Here is an 18770-nt window from a genome sequence, read left to right on the forward strand (position 1 = left end):
TGTAATTATCATGATAGTATATTGGCTTTTAAAAAGGACAATTATGCAATTTTATTAGATTTTGATTTTTATATATTATTTTTTTTCAATATTTTTTTATATGATGAAGTAGATTAAAAAAACAAATAATATTTTAAAATTAAAAGTGTTCCAAAAAACAAATAAATTTGTTATATCTATCTATCTGGGAAGTGCAAATTAGTTACAATTTCTTTGTAGAGGAAAATTTGGCTACACCTTTTTGTTTTTAATTAAAAAACAAATAATATTTTAAAAGTATTCCAAAAACTAATTAATTTTGCATTCCAAAAAAAAATATGCATGGAAATTTTTTATATCAATGGCTAATTCCATAATATTTGTCCTCGTGAACTTAGCTCAGTTGGTAGGGCATAATATATGCAAAGGTCCGGCGTTCAAACCACGACCATCACAATTTTTTTTTCCATAATATTTGTTTCTAAGTCATTTTTTTAAAAACAAATAAATTGATTTTATAGTTATCCGTGAAAATTTGTTAGACTCGACCATTATCCGTAAATTTTTTAATAAATAAATTAATATTTTAGTTATTCGTGCAAGTTTGTTACAGTTATGATAACCATTATTCATAGTTAATTTTAAAAAAAAATTAAATTTTGTAAAGTGACCATTAAACACATAAAATTAAAAAGATTATGAGTTTTAAAAGGACGATTATGAAATTTTGCTTGTTTAACGTTCATATATATTTAGTAGATTGATGAGAAAACTGAATAAACTAGGAGAAAGAGACGCTGCCTCGAAGGAGAGAAAAAGACAGAAGTTCTCGTTCGCCGCCCCGACCAACACCGCCGCACCACCGTCTTCGTTGCCGCCGATAGATTTACCCTGAGGTTAGCTCTTTAACCTTTTTTTTACTCTGTTAGGGTTTCGAGATTTTAGCTTCCTGATCCTATTATTCGCTATTCGCTCTCAATCTTTTTCTCTTAACTCGCGTCCCATAAAACATCAATCTCCTTCATTTTATTCGATACGATTTCTTTTACTTATTTATGCATCTATTGAAATTAGGGTTTGAACACAAAAAAGGAATTGTTGAATTCGTGGAAGAACAATGTCTGTAACAGCCGGTGTTAGTGATACAGTTATAGCTGTAAGGGATAAGCTTAGAGGTAAAATTGGACAAACAAAAGTGAATCGTTATTGGCCTGGTAAAGCTCCCGAATGGGCTGACAAGGAGATCGAAGATGCATCCGGTGATATTAGATCCGATAGGGAAGCTGCTTTGGATAAAGCTTTTCCTCGTCATGAAGAAGATACTGCTATTGTTAGGAAAGATGATCGTAGGCTTCGTAGATTGATTGAGAGTAGGGTAGATAACCTCGAGGAAGTTAGAGCGGATCATAGAAGAATTCGGCAGGCTGAGATTGTTTCTACTTCTACTATTGAAGAGGAGGCAAAGAGGCAGGAAGGGTTGGATTTAGAAGAACAAGATGAGGATGCTACGACGGAGAGAATAAGACGGATTAAGGAGAAGTTGCCTCAGAGAGATCAGGAGGAAGCGCTTCCTCGGGAAGAGGAGGAAGAAGAAGAGGAGGAGGAGTCTGATTATGATACTGATTCTGATGAGGAGTACACCGGAGTAGCTGTGGTGAAGCCCGTGTTTGTTCTAAAGTCGGAGAGAGATACCATTGCTGAGCGTGAGCGTCTCGAAGCTGAAGAGGAGGCTCTTGAGGAAGCAAGGAAGAGGAGAATGGAGGAGAGAAGAAATGAGACGAGGCAGGTTGTTGTTGAGGAGATTCGGAAGGATCAAGAAATTCAGAAAAATATTGAATTGGAGGCGAATATTGCTGATGTGGACACTGATGATGAACTCAACGAGGCAGAGGAATATGAAGCTTGGAAAGTGAGAAAGATTGGTAGGATCAAGCGGGGTAGGGAGGACCAAGAGGCACCGTTGAAAGAAAAGGAAGAGGTTGAGAGGGTGAGGAATATGACAGAGGAGGAAAGGAGAGAGTGGGAAAGGAAGAATCCAAAACCTTCTCAATCCTCAAAGCAGAAATGGAGGTTTATGCAGATATACTATCACAAGGGTGCTTTCTTCCAGTCTAATTCCGATGACCGAGCTGCCACTGTTGGAACTGATAATATTTTCACACGTGATTTCTCTGCACCAACTGGGGAAGATAAAATGGACAAGACAATATTGCCCAAGGTTATGCAAGTCAAACACTTTGGTCGCAGTGGAAGAACCAAGCGGTCCCATCTGGTCAATGAGGATACTACTGATTGGAACAACCCGTAAGTTCACTTTCCCTTTGTATATCTTCAATAATAACGGTAGATTCCATTTTCTATTAGTTGATATTATTGTTTTGCTCTTTGATCCTGCCAAAACATTGCTTCTCTCTTTACAATTTACATGTTCTACTGAAGTTCATATGGTTTGACACTCATCCAAAATGGTCTTGGACATAATATTTTTACATTCTTGATTTTATATTGAGAAGCTTAGGTCTAAACTGAAATCAGGGAAATGTTAATTATAATAAGATGCATTGATAAGGATACGAAGACAACTAAGTGGCTTTTAGTATATCACATGCCTTTATAATGCATTTGTTTGAAAGATGTCTCCTATGTTCCTGTTTGTTTTTATAGTCCTTGTGTGTTTTATTTGTTTTTCATTTGCTTGTGAAGTTAAGAGACTATGGCACAATAGTTAAAAGTTATGATTCTAATTAATATAATGATTAAGGTCTATTTTCTTGGTGTTTTTGGACCATATGAAATGCTAGCTTTATCATCAATGAAACCTTTTATCTGTTTGTTTTGGATATTGATGTAGTTTCGTGGAACCAATTTATAAACAGCAAAAGGTTTTTTTACTTGTTTTTAGTCTTTCACCAGAGTTTTATCATGCATTCTCATTGTAGGTTGATAGGTTTGCTGTCATGTTAGTATGAATGATAATCATTATCGAAACCAGCTTTAGCATTTTAGGTAGCATTTGCTGCACTATCACCAAGATTGCTGCATCATGGCATATGTTTATTTTTAAATATAATCTGGATTCACACATAAGGTGGATTATGGATTAATATAGTTCGAGATAGTTCTATGATCCATGTAGCTAACTAACCTTATTGTTATCTGAGCGACTTTCTGAAATCTTTATGCTTCCAAGTACTTTTCTTGTCTGAAATATGTTTATGTCCCTCATGGAGATTTTTTTGCTATGTTAATGCATTGCTGAATTCATTTTGTATACCATGCAATCTTACTTCAGGACCACTCTTGTCTTGTCCCAGAAATTAAAAAAGGGGTTTTCTAGGATGCTAGAATGATTTTATACCTGGATTATTGATTTATTTTTTTATGCTCTAATGTTCTTTTTTTAATACTGATTTGCAATGCAGGTGGACTTACAATGATCCACTTCGAGCCAAGTATAATGAGAGAATGGCAGCAATGAACGCGCCTATAGGGAAGCGCAGAAAATTGAACGCGCCTTTGGATAGTTTGATTACTGAAAAGACTAGATTAGCTATGCCATATCCTATGTATACTTGTGTTCTATTTTAACAGGAAATGAAAGCACTTCATTATTGGCTTAAGCATGCATGCTATGGATCATGGAGCACAGTTTATGCAGATTGGAATTTATGCCTAGTTCATCTGTTCATTCTTTCTCACTTAATGAGTGAATCATAGGACTATGACTTCCTCCCTTGTATGTCATCACAATTACATTGTTACTGGCTGTTGATAAGGATTATATTGGGTTTTTCCTATATTGATGCTACTCGTTTTTTACAAGTCAATACTCAAATTAATAGTCGAAAGACTGTGTCTGTTATGTTAGACATAAAATGATTTTAAAAGTTGGCCATATTAATCTTCATGTTATGTAAAAATTGAATATACACATTCAACGATCAAATCTTATTGTTTTAAGCATCAATCAATCAAATATATATATGAGAAAACAAATGCCTACCAAAATTTCACAACTGTCCCTGCCACTTAATTTTCAACTGCACTGTATTTTCACTTTATCAAAGGGTAACATTGTAAAAAAATTTGAAATGGGAGAATCCTGTGTTTTTTACCAATTTCGGACTTCTAATACCCTTCTCCTATTCTCAAATTTAACTATAACACAAAGGGTAGACATGATATTTTGGTACAGAAAACCACTTTTCTAATTGAAAAACACTTTATCCAACTCTTTACTATTCATAAATTTCGAATTTCAAAATTCGAAAATTCAAATTTCAAATTTCAAATTTCAAAATTCATTCATTCACTTTATATTCCCTCTCTTACAATCTTTGCACAAAAACAGACTTCATTTCAATCCTCTCTCCTTCTCATTTTCTCTGTCTCTTTCTCAATGTTATATCTATCTATTTCTTCTCTTTCAAAAAAAAAAATATATCTATTTCTTCTTCTTCTTCTTCACATTTTATTGTTTTATCCCTTTTTCAGTTTCTTTTTCTCTCTACATCTCTTCTATTTCTATCATTTTGCTCTTCATTTTCTTCATTTTCATCCTCCCATTGTAATCTTAAACTCTTATATCTAACTGTTGATTGTTTTTTTATGCAGAAAACTTGAAAGATTTTCAACTCTGCAAAAGCAAGAAGGAAACATGTAAGTAAATGACAATAACACCAATTCTTTAGAAACACATGCATTCTTCATTATTCTATTCTTTAGAAACACTCCAACAACTGAAATTAACATCTATAATTTCTTCTGTAAAATATATTATTATTTCTTTTGTAAGAAATAAAATCCAGATCAACTTATTAACAATGCTTCGTAAGAAATAATAAAAATTCATGAACATAAAAGAATATATACTGCAATTTTATTATAAAACTTTATACTATTTTTGTTAAATCATAAATGTCACTAATTTGTTAAATTCATGAACATGTAACAATATATACTGCAATTTTATTATAATAAACTTTATACTATTTTTGTGTGTTTTTTATTTGTAGTACAAAAAGGAATTTTGCAGATCTGAAAATAGCTATGACAGATGAATTGATCTAAAAAAAAATACATACTCCCTTCTCTTGAAAATTGAAAATACACCAGAATCACACCAAATTTAGTTAAACCAAAGTAATTTATTCCAACGATTTCAAATATAAAGCAGTGTCAAGAATTTGGATCAGCCATGTAAGATTCACTGAAACATCAGCTATGCATTTGAACAAATAACTTACTAACGGCAAAGAATAAGAAAACAATTACCTTTGAGAAGTAAAAATGAGAATAAAACAACAGCAAAGAAAAAGAAAACAAATACCTTTGAGAACTAAAAATGAGAGAACTAAAATCAATTTGGAAAATGAAAAGAAAGAAGAATAACAGGTGAAATGAGTCAGTGTTAAAATAGTATGGGTATAATAATATTAAATGGTTTGGCCAAATTTTCAATTTCAAATTTCAAATACTTTATATATATCATGCACTACTCATTCATAAATCAATACTCCCATTATCTCTCTTAAAAAAAAAAATACTCTCATTATCTCACCTGTCTCTCATCTCTCATTTTCCTTTTTCTCTTCTCTCTTTGACTGATTCTTTTAACTCCATTTAATGCAGGAAAATTGTTATTTTTAAAAACAACATGGCAGGTACAAGAATTCGTTTTCATCCTTGAAGATGAGCAATTAAAGAAAAAAATACATATCCACACAGTACCAACAATTTTACAATTATCACTACAACAAAAAACAAAGGTAACTGATCTACAAAAGCAAATCAAGAAAAACAAGTAAGAATCAACTTCATAAGAAAATATATCATTTGAGTCTTCTTCATTTCCAAACTTGTCCTTGATATAATGTTTTTCCTTTGAATAGCAGGAAAGGGAGGTGTGAGAATATGAGATATCAGTGGAAAGAGGAAGTCTGGCCTAATTTTGAAATGTTTGTAGTGGTGTTATAAAACAACCATTGAAAATTTAATATTCGTTTGTACTATTTCTTACCCAAAATAATTTGTGATTGACAATAAAGATGTATGTTTTTAGTTTTTTTGAAAGAGAATGTATGTTTTTAGTTGAACTAGATATTATTATTTATATTTCAAAATAAGTGAATCAATTGGAACATACAAAAAAATTTGAGTTATATTAAAAGAAAGAATTCAAAAATAAAAAAATCTGGGATGAATTTCAGTTTGGGTTTTATTTTTTATGCATAACTATTTGGGCTTGGAAAAAATAACTATGTTTTTTGTTATACTGAAAACTAATTTTTTTTAAAGGAAGTTATACTAAATATTATTATAATTTAGAAAGAAGTGAATCGATTAGCCAACTTACAACAAATTTTGAGTTAGATTAAAAGAAATATTTTTTTTCAAAAGAACATAATAAGTCGCAATAAAAAAATTGTTAAATCATTCTTTTGTTTATGTTAAGAGTGAATATTGACAGGAAAAAACATATTCTTTTGATTTGCAAACAAAAAAATTATTCAACTATGAAAAAAACCTACTTAAATTATTCAACTATGAAAAATTACTCAACTATGCAAACATAAGAATAGTTTGTTTATGCATGTTTAGTTTCAGATTTCAGTATGTAGATTTAATTAAAAAAAAGTAAAATGTTTAAATAAAATCAAAAAAACATCAATTTAAAGTAGATATATTGCTGAGTTATTGTACCAGTAAAATAGAGGAGGAGGACTTACCAAGAAAAAGAAAGATAATACTCCGGTGTGGTGGCTGCCGGTGGTGGTGCGGTGGTGCAGTGGTTTCCGAAGAAGTTTGTGAGAACATTATTTTTCTTTGAGGTTTTTGTTAATCAGCTGGTCAAGAGTGCAGATCCAATATTTGTTTACACAAATCAACGTCGAAGTTGCCGGAAATGGCCTCTAAATCCGGCGGTCTGAAAAAATTAAATTGATAGATCATAAAAATAAAAGTGTGTCTTTTAAAGGAGGAAGTGATTAGTTTTCAACACATGCAAGCTTGAAGATTGACAAAAATGGAGGATTAGTGAATGAGGGTTGGAGAGAGCTTCACGAGAGAGAGAAGGAAGATCTCAATTTTTCTTCCTCTTTTGTCTATTTCATCCACTAATACAGCCACAGAAAAATTAACATTATGCCATTGCCACTCATCAGTTTATATTTTACTATTTTACCATTATATAGTTGTATTGACCACTTTATCCTTCACTTTGGTGGTATTGATCCAAAAAATATATTTTGATCCAAATATTTGTTAGACTTTAGATATTCTAATTCTTCTCCACTAAAATTTAGAATTGGGTTGTTACATATTTTCAACGGAAACTAGTTACAAACCCGTGCTTCGCACGGGGTGGATTGCTTTTTTCGGTTAATTTTGTTGGCAAACACATATTTGTTAATACGCTTAAAAGTAAACTGATTCCAAATATAGATATTACATGCATATAAATATAATAAACCATGATCCATAATATATCAAATCCTAGATAGGTCTACCATAAACCATGATCCACCCCCTACTTTCATTATGTAATATTTTGTTCTCATGAATGATTGCTTATAATGTTTATCCTTTTGGGAAAAATATTATATTGGATGGATAGACTGCGAAATAACAGATATTTATAGACTATAATAGATGAAGACGACTTATCACGAGTAATAAATGGAAAAGTGGGAAACTATCAACCATGGTAACATAAAATTGTCTAAGTCATCTAACTTTAAATTGTAACCGAAATAACAAAATATTGCTTATGCAGCATGCATTCATGAGATTATAGCTAAAACAACTTCATAATCGGAAAATTTCATTTACAAAAAACTTGCTAGTGGATGCGTACATGCTCAACCCACATCTTTGTTGGTGGATTCTCCAAGTCAAAAATCAATTTGTCATCTTTTTTCAAACCCCTATCGATGACAAATTTATGCCATTCACCACACATAGACTTTTCAGCATTCCTTCTTCCGGCAGTCCTTATTTTACATTTGTAAATCTTGTGTGTTTCGACATCTTCGAGTTTCATGCGAAGATACTTTCTTTTCAATATGCTCTTTGAGATGTGATTAGGGAAATGCTACAGAATATAATAGAAAAATTATAAAATTTAACATCATGCATAATTTTTCTAAGAACACAACCTATTCTAACTTTGAGAATATGATTTGATTTGCAATATGTTATACCTAATGACCCAATTGAATTCAGAAATAGATGCCAGCAATTATTCCAAATACTAAAAGTATGAAATCATATTCCAAAATAAAATAGATATAGATTTTTAAGACGGGAATGACTGAAGCAAAAACAGTAATTATGTTAGACCTTTAGCACCACCCAAAACTCAATCACCAAAATAATGAATTTGTTCTCAACTATAATAGCAGAAACCAAAACAACATGTGTTAGAGCTTTAGCATAAACCAAAATTCAACAATCTTAATATACAGGATATAAGTCTAGTTATCTTGGTGCACATTTTGTTCGTCATCTCTATATTTTAATCATACACACATTTTTGCACAAAAGAGATTGAAACAAATTAAGTGGAGCTTAATTTCCCTATAACTTGATTTGCTAACCCTTGGAACGTGTACTGAAGCATTTTAAAATGATTAGAATTAGAGCCTTTTTCATAGTACAGGACTCCTTATGAGAAGAAAAGCGTCCAATATTTTATGAACAGTATGCCAAGTTTTATGTTGTCAATTTTAAATTGCTTCTAGATCATGCAAGTGTATTCTAGTTCATGTCACGACTACATATCATAGCTCCACAACTCAATGTCTCGTGTTTTCATTATGTTGTGTCACGAGAGGATTCCAAGGGACCACCCACATTAGATAAGAGCAACCAGACAAATGAGATAGACACACAGTTATCTAAAACCTTAAGACGATGGGTTTAATCGCACTTATAAAGTGTTCAACCTACACTTTTTAAACCGATGTAGGACTTCTAACTCACACTTGATATACAATTGATTAACTTATATTAACCAATTAAAAGATTTTTTGTGTTGAGAAAACCCTATTAAAAGGTTAGCAAGCCTATTCCAAAGTTGTGATTATATGTGATAATTCATTACTACTAACATTTAAAAAATAAATAAGATCAACTCAATGATTGTTGAGAAGGACTGAAACTAATAAACAACAATTGAAGTGGAACATAACAAATCCATTTATAGAACTAAACGCCAATCAGACACACAGATGAGATCTACCAATTACCAAAGAATCCAAGTCCAATCAAATTCTCCTAGAATACAATCAAACATTACAAATCAAAGGGTAAACAAAGCCTTACATGAATATAATGTAATGCCATTTGACGTCAAAATTTACATATTTCTTGGCATACATTATCATCTTTAGTTCGAAGTAGTGTATCCTATAATTCTCAGATTTTTCATCATCATCGTTTTCCATGCTATCACCTTTGGAAGAGTCATTGTATTGTTCTTGAGGCATCCATAAACCTCCAAGAACTACAACAGAGTGATCAGTACCACTTGCAGCTGGAACTCTCCGCGTATGAAGTCGGTATTTCTGCAATAATAATCAAGAATCATATGTCAAACATTCAGTTCAAACTTGAACCAAAGCATGATGTAAAATTCATTAAAATGATCCTTACTTATCGATATTTTCCTTCACAATAAGAGAAACTGTGAAATTGGAGTTTTGCTATTTAGTGTGTTTTAAAAACGTACAAACAGAACCTTGAAAATACAAAAGATAAACAGAGTTTTTTTCCTCTCATCACAATGATATTGGCAAAAACAAAGTTATAATGTAAACTTTCCCATTCTTCTTTTCAACTTGAACAATGGTGACGTTTCGCTTCGGATCACGCAACATTATGTAGTCGTCAAGGGCCACACCATACTCTTTAGCAAAACACGTTGGAAGCCTTGCCTTGTCCTAGCAAATTAGCAAATAATGTCACACTTCTTGTCTGCATTAGCAGTGAAAATATAGTTTGGAATAAAAAGAAGAATGAGCAATGAGTGATAAATTGGATTACTGCCTTGGTATCCAGCATACAAAGCAAAGCTATGAAACTGTTATAAGGCCAACTTTTGATAAATTTAAACCGATGGTGTCTATACAAAGTGTTTACCTATAAGCAGGCGATGAAACTATATGTAAAAATAACCCTAGAGCATACTAAAAAGAAACTACATTGTAACAAAATTGCAACCAAATGTCCACTGGATGAAATATATGGATTACTTAGGTGTGAAGAAATCAATGACACACACATATAAACAAAGCGGTTATCAGTTCTACATGTCACGCCAAACATATATATGACACACATAATTGCTTCATTGAAAATTACATGAAAACTTCACATTCATATATGCTTGATCAAAACAAAGAATGTTCAAGTATAGACATTTTACCAATGCGATTTCAAATTCAACCATAAACCTGATGTTAGATAAAAAGGATTGAGGTTCTCAGTGGCAAAACATATTAACTTACAGATGTGAATTCATATTCAACCATATATGTCTTCAAATTCCAGATGTCCTTTCCAACAAAAGCAATATCATCACCAATATGCTGAGATGGTGGAAACACAAAGAGCATAGACAGATGAGTGCATAATGTGAAAATATACAAAAATTGGATATTCTGCACACAACAATAAAAGAAGACTATTTTTAGGGAACAAAACAATGAATCTTGTGTTTAACTCTAAATAAAAGAACCAGCATATTGTAAACGGAATGAGCTGGTAAAATGAAGTTATATAGTATTGTAAAAAAACACCATTAAAATCATTAAAGAGACACACCTAAGATCATCTACAAAGAAACAAAATGCAACGAAATAAACCAAAAAATAATAGAAGCTAACCTGGATATGTAAGTTGCCCTCATAACACAACCCACTCATATAATCTCGCAACCTGCAAAAATGATGTAAAGAAATCTGGAAAATGAAGGAAGATAGCGAAAGCAAGACATTTTACAACCACATCTAAACTCATAAATATCACCTTTGAAATTTTACCATAGTTTCAATTTCTTCAGGTCATAATGTAGAGTACACATCAGCAACAAAGGAAGATTACACATGAACAATCAGACCTATTTGACTTGACAATAACTTCATGATTATTTTCACTCATGGCCTTCAAATGAGATTTGTTTCCCTTGATTCTTAATCCCTGAAAATTTGCAAGAGATCACTATTTAATGTAATAATAGACATTATAATTATTATATAAAAGATCTCCCTTCAATACAAACCTGAGTTTTTTTCTTGGTGTAAGGCACTGCACTGTTACCTGCAAAATACATAACCACTGAATTTCAAACTTTGTTCAATGGCATTTTTATGCAATAGCATTCCTACCTAAATACATAGGTGTATATCTATCTACTTTACAAATACAACAACAACAACAACAACAACCAAGCCTTATCCCACTAAGTGGGGTCGGCTACATGTCATAGAGATTCGACAAAGTCTTACGTTGGCTGTCGAGGCCTAACACTTTATGTTTAAAAATATATACAAATAATACTATATATTTTTAAACACAAAGTGTTTTATTTTTCAGATTTTCAGTGTTAAATTTTCCCTCAAATTTGACAGAAAATGCCTTTTATGCACATAATACATAGCTTTCAGCAGTCTAACTCACATTCAAAACTGTCCCATGGTTGCACTTATTTAGTGGGATTGAAAGTGGAACAGCTGCATCTGAACTCGCATAGCTGGTCATACTAACTATGGCCTCTCTTTATAATGCTTCGGTTTCAGTTACTTCTTGCGCTTCAACGACATTGTGAATTTCGCCATAATCAGCTCCAAGGCATTTCAATATCATAAAACTCACAATCATGAAAAGTCCTTCAAAATGAAAAAGGTAAAAGTCACATAGATATAAAAAAAATGTAACGTAGGAAACAAAGTTTTCATAAAACAATAATAGTTTATTTTAAGGTACCTAATAGAATTATGCAGGAAAAAACACGAGCCATAAAAGAAATTTCAACAAACCATGCATCATTATCATCATCATTTCCCTGTAATCAATTCATAGGAACCATAATGAATATACATTGAAAAAAATATACAATAAGATGATATGAATTATAGCAATAATTACTTAATCTTACATTTTTTGGTGTTGTTAGTATCTTCATTTAAAAACCATAAGAAATTTGGAAAGGTTAATTCACAACAGAGCCAAGTCGTTTATAGCTATCAATAAGGGCATGGTTTGGAATCATATACATTATTAATATTCTGCATAAATGTAAAAGCTAAGCTACTTCTAATTTCTCGAAAAAGATTGCAATTATTCAAATCAAATTTTAAGCATACCACTGAGAACCCTGTATAAAAATTTACCAATTCATCATAAGACCAACTTGTAATACTTCAGTCATATATACCAATTCATAATCTAGCTACAGAATATGGAGAAAGTACTCCAAATATAATTTATAGAGTTTACATTAATTTTTCCACCTAATGCATATAGTTTTACATAAACCAAATGACATGCACACACTGCGGGAAGAGATCCTAGAAGCTCTACCCGGAACAGGACTAAATATCATTTTAAAAGGGGATCAACCATATAAAAGCAGGACCTGTAACATAAAAAATAGTAAAAATTGAGATTGACATTCTAGGCAAGAGAAGTAACCTCAAGCTTATTTGTAGAAATCTCTGATGAAGATGTTATTCCACAGATAACTATCGTCAATAAACTCAACTTATGAGTCCAATTCAAAGCCTTCCATGCTCTCTGATGCTACAAAACAGATTATATAGACTCCATCATCCTAAGATCATACATAATATCTCAGCTGTTTCCAAAGAACATACATAATACTTCAGCTGTTTCCCATTGTTTCAAAATTTCACTAAGTGCAATACTCATTACAATCCCTTATTCCCCCACAAAAATATCGAGACGATAGAATACTACCATGTGAATGTCGAATCTCTTAGATGCAGCATGTAACTGAGGTGCTAAAAATATATCCACCTACAAATGATAATGAACGTGTTAGGTTATATATAACTATGACAGACAAAAATTCAGCGCAAAACTTCAGTTTGGTTAAAAAATCAATGTATAATTACACATTTCCATTTATGAATATCATGAGAACTTACTGTGAATAAAAAATAATAAATAAGTGTAAAATTTCTGAATTATTTACAAAGAATAGTTTCAATAGCAGCTTGTAAGAACCCTCTTTAATAAAGGGCCAACCTTGGTTTCCTTCATAAACCTGAAAAACAAATAAAATCAAAACTTTTTTTCAATGTAAAGCAAAACAATGGAAAAATCAAAACTTTTTTATTCAAAGTATTTGAAGAAAAGAAAACTAACACCAAGAAGCTCCTCAACAGTTTCTCTAACCCTCTTCATACCTACACAATAAAAATCACAGAATTAAATCAAACTCTCCATGGTTAAAAGAGTTTACTTTTTAGGTTGAAATGGTTCAAAAACTTCCCTAGAATGAGTTGTAAACAGGCATGAAAATTTAAACTAACTAATACTTCATCAATTCAAAAGTATCATAATTTTAAGTTGATTTTTTTTTTTAAATTCTATTTAAAAGGTAACTTGCTTTAAACTAAGTAATACTTTAAGGTAATTTCAAAAACTTAAGATTAAAAAGATTAAATTTTTTTGTATTTGAGCATATATTCAAATCAGAATTCATTTTTATAAGAACAAAAGTAACAATAACTGCATTATATTCATAAAGTTAGAAAATCAATCATTTTTGCAGGCAAAACCTGAAAAGATATTGTTGGACTTTGTAAAGCCCCAAGAAAAATCTCAAACCAGAGGTTGTTGAATTGACAGACTCACCGGGAGCAGTAAACTCTGCCACTGAAATGGACGAATCAACAGTATAAGACAAAGCACTACTACAGATAGAACACCCTGCATTGTGTCAAAAATTGCCAAAATGAAAGCATCCCTAAAGCAATCAGAACTAATCCACATCAACAAAAAATGACCATTGATGTTGTCCATACTGATAATGCAAAGGCTTTCTCAGTAGCTGCCAACTTCGGATTGACCTTTTTTACCAAGTAGAGTTGTAAAGAAAGCACATATTTATGGATAACAGTTGTGTTAAAAATGACTTAAGAATTACCTCAGTTGGTTCAGAACAATCTAAAAAGTTTTATTTGAAGCCAAGAGAATCAATTGAATGTCATATATATTGAATAACTTGTAAATCTTCAAGAGGGTGGAACATAAAGTCAGAATTTGGAAGTGATTTACCTCACTGAACATGAATTTTTATATATTAAAACTTAAGTGAGGTTTGCTCAAGAACATGAAATAAAGTCCATACTCCATTGCACATATATTTTCAACCAAAATGAAAACCAAGTAACTTATTCTTTAAAAAATGTAAAATGAAGCAATAAAACAAAAACATGAGCACGCTGTTAAAATTGTTGAAGGGGTTTCTCAGTTTCTTACCACAACCTTGTGCTCAAAGTATAGTCCAGAATTTGAAACAATTAAATTCAACAATAAAACAAATAGCATGATATACCATAATTTGAATCAACAAATGAATTCAACAATTTTTGACTAAATATAATCACACAGATATATAAGATAGAAGAGAGATAAAATACCTAATTGTGTCGAAACTGTCAGTTGCGTTTCAGAGGAAAGAGCATGCACAGCCATAGTTGACAGTCATTAAAATGCAACCAGTCCCATATTGTTCCTCTCATGTTCTACGCAAAAAATATTAAAAACATACGAAACTTAATCTCGTGTTCCTCTCATATGTTGAACGGAATGGAATGATTGTTATTTATAATACTATGATGTACTAATTAGTTGGAAACCATATCATTTTCTTCTCATACTGATTTGGACGTACTGAAACTTCGATAAATGCAGGAAATAACCCTTGAATCAAAATTACAGATTATGATGCTAAGTAGGGATAGAGATTGGGATGAGTTTTAAGAATCTATTTCAGTAAATTATAATTTTCTCTCATATATAGTTATAGGTGTATAACAGAAATAAAATATGAAAGTTTGGCAAAGAAGTTTCAAATGATCTGCAAACCTTAGAGAAAGCCAACCCTTTCAGCTTTTTACACCGACGATCAGCATTGTCCAAAGTGAGGATTTCATCAGGTTTAAAATTTTTGAGAAAATTCACTGTGATATCATCCTCAACATATCCTGAAATTGTCAAATTCACACACATCACAGCAATTACGGGAACTATTTTCCCCTGTGTCTGTTTTCTTTTCAGGCTGAAGCAAAGTTACAGAAAAAGGTTCTTCCAAAAAGAAAGTCTGGAACGGAGATTAACAAACATTTCAATCAGTTGAAACATCGACTGTTAAACTTAAGCGCTTAATTATGTCTGGAAATTCAAACGGTAGAAAATGCCTACTAATTCCAAGTGCTTGGAAGTTGCAAACACAATTGCATTGAAAAATCACACATATCATGATATATCAACAGATGTAAATTAATTACAGTTCCTGATGCATAATTAGTACATCACAGAAAATTACCTTGCATATTGAAAATTTTCACGCAGCTTAAACACTTATTATTTCCTGAAATTCAAACCGCACAAAATGTCTTATATTTCAAAGTTTCATATATAGCACTTCATAAAAGACTATCCATTAGAGATATCCTTCTAATCCAGAACTTGTAAAGGGTGAATCAGAAGTGAATTACCTTCTACAGAATTTGGCAGGAGCAGGGCTGTTGTATTTGGGTCACCTTCATATGGTTTCAGCTATCCGCCTGACCAGCTTACACGGACCATAAAAACGCTTGGCAAGCTTCTGGATCAGATGCCAAAATTAAATACGGCCGCAGCAAGATAAAAAAACTCCAATATAAAGAACAAATAACCATACCTGCAACAACTTGTATTCCAACTTAAGCTTCTGCAAAACAAATTAATTGACAACTTATTGCTTCTAAAGACTTCAATTTTAACCCAAACACTAAAACATCAATTCAAACATACCCCACAACAACTTAACTGCTACTTTCTAAACAATCTGATAACAATAGTTCAAAACTATACAAATTGAGAAATTTTATTTCACATATTGAGACATTACCTCAAACACTTGGTGAGCACCTCTCCCAACCCATTTATTTTTTACATCAATTCACTTTTTACATCAAACAAAAGTCATAACTGATAACTTATAAAGCAAAAATCTAAAATAAATAATTTGTTTAAATAAAATCACATGACTGAGAACATAACAATTACCAGCTTTGAACAATGCATTCCGTTCTTCCTTCTTCTTTCCATCTGCATCAATCTTCTCTTAAAATAAAACCCTTAAAATAATAAGAACAACTTTCTCAAAACATGCAACCAGAATCAATGTTGAATAAAAAAAAGAAAAAACAATTTCACAAATTCATCCCACAAACAGCTTATGGTTTCTAGCTTTTCATCCCAAACAGCACAACAACAATTTCACAAATTGATTTCAATAACAGGACAATAAAATGGGGAAGAAATCATAAAAGAAACAATAAATACAAAATCACTAAACAACAAAACCAGAAACTTCAATTTGGAACCCTAATCACCGTCTGACTGAAATTTTTTTTTCAAAAATCAAAACCTTTAACATGCAATCTCATATCCAAAGCAAGAATAGAACAGAAAACAAAAAAATACAGTTGATCATGATTTTAGATTCATCAGAGATAAGGAAATTACCTTCAATGAAGAAGAACCAATGAGACAGAACTATCTGCAAAAATGAACCAAAATAACAGTAAATTAAACAGAAATCAACAAACAATAAACCAAACCCACAAAATCAAACCCTTAAAATCATAAAAAAAAAAACTTTTTGGAGACATGCATGCAATTAGATTGATGAAATTTGATGGAAAAGAAAGAAGAGAGGGTGAGGCCGTGTTTGAGAAGAGAGAAGGAGAAGAACGCGTTTTTTAGATCACTTTTCCGATCAAAACCAAGATTGCCTCCCTCCCACCGCCGGCGGTACTTCCTCTCTCACCCTTCTTTCTCTCGTCCACCCTTCTTTCTCTGTTCCTGTTTCCTCTCTCTCTTGTCCCCCTTCTTCCTCTCGTTCCCGTTTCTCTCGTCCCCCTTCTTTTGTTTTTTTTCTTTTCACATATATATAGGCAAGAGGAGTCCATTTACTAATTGACGAAAATGCCCTTAATAAGGGCAAAAGGGTAATTTCCACGGACATTGATTTTCATATTTGGTTTAGTAGATATAAGTGACCTTATTTGTTTTCCTAAAATAAAGTAATGCTATTTGAAATATTATAAAATTAGTATATTATAAATTATAAATTTGTATCATTTGTAATATAATGCAAACTATATATTAATAAGATGCTTGACTTACGACTCTTCCGTTAATAATTAAATATGCACTACACTTTAATCTATTTTAACAGAAATAAATTTTTTATGATAAATACTAATTTTGATATACCATTTAAGAAAAAAAATTCATTTCTTTATAATTTTTTTTAAAGGATCATTTCTTTATAATTTAAATGTCATTGAAAATTAAATTAAAATATTTTGCTATTGATTTTATAATTTAAAGTATAAAATTAAATTTTAAATAACCATGATTAATTTTCTTTAGTAACTTTCACATATTTTAATTTTGTTTTGGGTTGTTTCATATTTTATTATAGGATTTAAAACTATACGTTAATGAAATTGTGAATAAAGAATAGCGTGAAATAAGTATTCAAATTTTGTTTATATTAGAATAGATCCGCAATATATTAAACTATCATGCACTTGACAAGGTTTCACTAATCAAATTTCATAACTAACTCAAATGTATGTGATAAATTATTACTTACTAAACTAAATTTGATACACGAAAGTTATCATTGATAAAAAAAAAATTGAACACTAGACCGTCAAAATTAATGTATCATTAAGAAACTTAGACCGTCAAAATTATTGTGTTGTCCTATCCTAATACTTTGGTTTGCTTTAATAACTCAGTTTTGAGGATTAATTGTGATATTTGCTAATAAGATGACTAAGAGTTTATAAAAATACTATATAATAAAATCTCCAGATAAAATTTCCACAACCGAAATCATCCGAAGAGTGTATAATTGTTACACGGGACCGAATTTGAACACTAATATAATGTAAACATAAGAAACTTAGACCGTCAAAGTTATTGTGTTGTCCTAACCTAATACTTTGGTTTGCTTCAATAACTAAATTTTTAGGATTAATTATGATATTTGCCAATAAGATGAACTAAGAGTTTATAAAAATACTATATAAAAAAAAACTCCATTTAAAATTTCCACTACCAAAATCAACCGAAGAGTGTATACTTGATACACGGGAGCGAATTTGAAAACTAATCTAATGTATACATAAGAAACTTAGACCGTCAAAGTTATTGGGTTGTCCTAACCTAATACTTTGGTTTGCTTTAATAACTAAATTTTTAGGATTAATTATGATATTTGCCAATAAGATGAACTAAGAGTTTAAAAAAATACTATATAAAAAAAAACTCCATATACAATTTCCACTACCAAAATCAACCGAAGAGTGTATACTTGATACACGGGAGCGAATTTGAACACTAATCTCATGTATACATAACAAACTTAAACCGTCAAAGTTATTGTGCAGTCCTAACCTAATACTTTGGTTTGCTTTAATAACTCGGTCGTTTTGAGGATTAATTCTGATATTTGCTAATAAAATGAACTAAGAGTT

At 31.2% G+C, this 18770-nt stretch overlaps 2 protein-coding genes and 2 long non-coding RNA genes across 22 annotated transcripts; 2 read left to right on the forward strand and 2 right to left on the reverse strand.

Annotated features, from left to right (window-relative positions):
- Positions 1–757: 757 nt before the first annotated feature.
- On the forward strand, positions 758–3776 carry LOC146944710 (uncharacterized). Its single transcript, XM_085743053.1, has 3 exons — positions 758–875; positions 1054–2283; positions 3402–3776. Exons 2-3 carry the CDS (start codon positions 1097–1099, stop codon positions 3565–3567), a joined length of 1353 nt encoding a protein of 450 aa, XP_085599179.1. The 5' UTR covers positions 758–875; positions 1054–1096; the 3' UTR covers positions 3568–3776.
- A 387-nt stretch (positions 3777–4163) lies between these two features.
- LOC146944711 (uncharacterized) lies at positions 4164–7306 on the reverse strand. The gene is made up of 2 exons (XR_015026048.1): positions 6708–7306; positions 4164–4615 (listed from the first exon to the last, which is right to left on the reverse strand). It is a non-coding gene; the product is annotated as an uncharacterized LOC146944711 (long non-coding RNA).
- On the forward strand, positions 4508–7123 carry LOC146944712 (uncharacterized). The gene is made up of 2 exons (XR_015026049.1): positions 4508–4638; positions 5611–7123. It is a non-coding gene; the product is annotated as an uncharacterized LOC146944712 (long non-coding RNA).
- A 462-nt stretch (positions 7307–7768) lies between the features above and the next one.
- On the reverse strand, positions 7769–17261 carry LOC146944713 (uncharacterized). 19 transcript variants are annotated; one of them, XM_085743070.1, is made up of 21 exons: positions 16892–17148; positions 16744–16777; positions 16282–16323; positions 15914–15943; positions 15729–15835; positions 15557–15601; positions 15097–15215; positions 14649–14753; positions 13861–13935; positions 13369–13409; positions 13196–13267; positions 12958–13017; positions 12673–12780; positions 11965–12043; positions 11659–11867; positions 11261–11298; positions 11008–11178; positions 10866–10917; positions 10488–10640; positions 9634–9920; positions 9154–9545 (listed from the first exon to the last, which is right to left on the reverse strand). In XM_085743070.1, the coding sequence occupies exons 8-15, from the start codon at positions 14701–14703 to the stop codon at positions 11758–11760; spliced, it is 600 nt and encodes a 199-aa protein (XP_085599196.1). In that variant the 5' UTR covers positions 14704–14753; positions 15097–15215; positions 15557–15601; positions 15729–15835; positions 15914–15943; positions 16282–16323; positions 16744–16777; positions 16892–17148; the 3' UTR covers positions 9154–9545; positions 9634–9920; positions 10488–10640; positions 10866–10917; positions 11008–11178; positions 11261–11298; positions 11659–11757. The 19 variants fall into 19 exon arrangements, with proteins under 19 accessions (XP_085599198.1, XP_085599196.1, XP_085599189.1 ...); XM_085743063.1 differs by having other exon boundaries at positions 15729–15838; XM_085743069.1 differs by having other exon boundaries at positions 16282–16333.
- Positions 17262–18770: the final 1509 nt, after the last annotated feature.

The sequence above is a fragment of the Medicago sativa genome, chromosome 2 (assembly GCF_051527215.1).
Source record: "Medicago sativa cultivar Bolivia chromosome 2, Bolivia_mono, whole genome shotgun sequence".
Lineage (NCBI taxonomy): Eukaryota > Viridiplantae > Streptophyta > Magnoliopsida > Fabales > Fabaceae > Medicago > Medicago sativa.